The sequence below is a fragment of the Penaeus monodon genome, chromosome 29, assembly GCF_015228065.2.
Source record: "Penaeus monodon isolate SGIC_2016 chromosome 29, NSTDA_Pmon_1, whole genome shotgun sequence".
In the NCBI taxonomy this organism is placed as follows: Eukaryota; Metazoa; Arthropoda; class Malacostraca; order Decapoda; family Penaeidae; genus Penaeus; species Penaeus monodon.
The window spans coordinates 21,780,611-21,782,346 of record NC_051414.1 but is presented as its reverse complement, the minus strand read 5'-3'; the positions used below and the strand labels follow the sequence as shown (position 1 = coordinate 21,782,346).

At 33.8% G+C, this 1,736-nt stretch overlaps 1 protein-coding gene across 1 annotated transcript in view; it reads right to left on the bottom strand.

The window, feature by feature from the left end:
* Positions 1-1,225, bottom strand: part of LOC119592016 (NAD-dependent protein deacetylase sirtuin-1-like) — a gene marked incomplete at its 5' end in the record, with an annotated part of 4,852 nt that extends 3,627 nt beyond the window's left edge. The window contains 4 exon segments of the mRNA XM_037940796.1: positions 16-240; positions 356-462; positions 572-765; positions 981-1,225. Coding sequence (XP_037796724.1) covers positions 16-240; positions 356-462; positions 572-765; positions 981-1,225 — 771 coding nt within the window.
* Between the last annotated feature and the right edge of the window lie 511 nt (positions 1,226-1,736).

The following is a 1,736-nucleotide window of genomic DNA, read 5'->3' as shown; positions in this document are numbered from 1 at the left end:
CTTTTTTTTTTTTACCTGTTTGTCTCTGTTGCATGAAGTCCAGGCTATTTGTTTCAGTGTGTCTACTAACAGAATCTTCTATTTTTTGTTCATCACCAGCTATTCTACTTCCTTGAGTTGTTTCTTCATTCTCTGTACACTTTGGGCATTGTGGAATTCTCTGGGAAAATATATCTTCTTTAATGGCTTCAGCATCTACTTTGTAACCACAAACCTGACAAGTTGCTGTTGCAAATGAACCTGAAAGAAAAAAAATAAATCAATAGTTCAAAAGTTTTTCCTTGATTATAATACTAAATACATTTGACAAGCTCATAGCAAATACATATGAAAACCACAGAAAATATATAATTACCATGGCACTGGATGACGTCTTTTATTCCTGCAACTTGTTCTAATGTGTCAATATTCTGTGTATAATTTCGCAATAATTTGTTGTGCTGTTCTATAAGACGGATAAATCTGAAAAACAAACACATTGTTACTTCCCAGAAAAATATTTTTATAAGTCACATTATAGCTATTCAAAGTCATATATATCCAAACAGCAAAATGAGGCTCCTTCCTTTACCTATGACAAAGTGATGGAGTAAACTGGCCTGGGTATATTTCACGAGCAAACTTAAAGAACGGTCTTGGATCACGCCTGAAGTAGTGGATGTCAAACATAGCTTGTGGATCTGGCAGGTCTGGGAAATCAACAGCAAGTCGGGCATAGATTCCATCTCGACTCCTAAAATCTGGGATTCCACAGGAAACTGATACCTGTTGAAAATTCAGACATAAATTAGTTTAAAAGCACCATTTCTAACAGTTGTATAAAATTTTATAATGCAAATCTTTTCCAAGAATTGAAACATGGATTTTCAAAGACAAGGAAAGACAAATATAAGCAAATCTTACATGGGAAAGATAAAATATATCTACTTCAAATATTTTTTTTTTGGCTAAAACAAAAATTAGAAAGTTTTTCAACTTACTCCTGCACCTGTCAGAACAATGATTTTCTGACATGCTTTCATTAATCTCACAACATCCTCTAGAGTATTGATATGCCTTAATTTTTCACGTCGGGGAGGTTCAGACAGCATGTTGACAATTAATCGCCATAAGGCATCATCAGCAACTCCGTCCGGAATTTCTCTTGTCGAACCCAAGATCTGATTCAAGACAGTACGTGGATTGACACCTCTTAACATCTGCTGTTGAACCCACGACATTGGACCTACGGAGAGAAAGCACAATTGACTATGTATTGCATATTCTTCATATATGGGATATTTATTTTCAGCATTTCACAGAATCAGAGAAAAGTGGCCAAGCCTGAGATTACAAAATCCTATCTTAAACATTCACCACCAATTAGCAGTCTCACTTGAAAAATACACTTTGTTTAATAACAGAAAACTCTAGTCCATTCTTACATCCCACCCACATCTTATCACAGAAAGTCATTCGCTTGCCTTGCCGTTACAGAAAAGCAATTATTCTTTCAATTGTTTTTTACATGAATCACATTTTTTTTAATACATTTGAATTATTTCTAAATTATGTCTAAGCAAAAAAAAGTAAAATCAAAACCCTGAAATTGGTACAGAATCCTTTAGTACAGAAAAGAGTAAAAAGAGTAAAAACTGAAAAAATAACTTGACTCTCTGCCAATTTCCCAAATATTGAATTTTATCTTATCTAATATGCTATTAGTGCTGGGAAAAAACAACTAAGAGATAATCTGA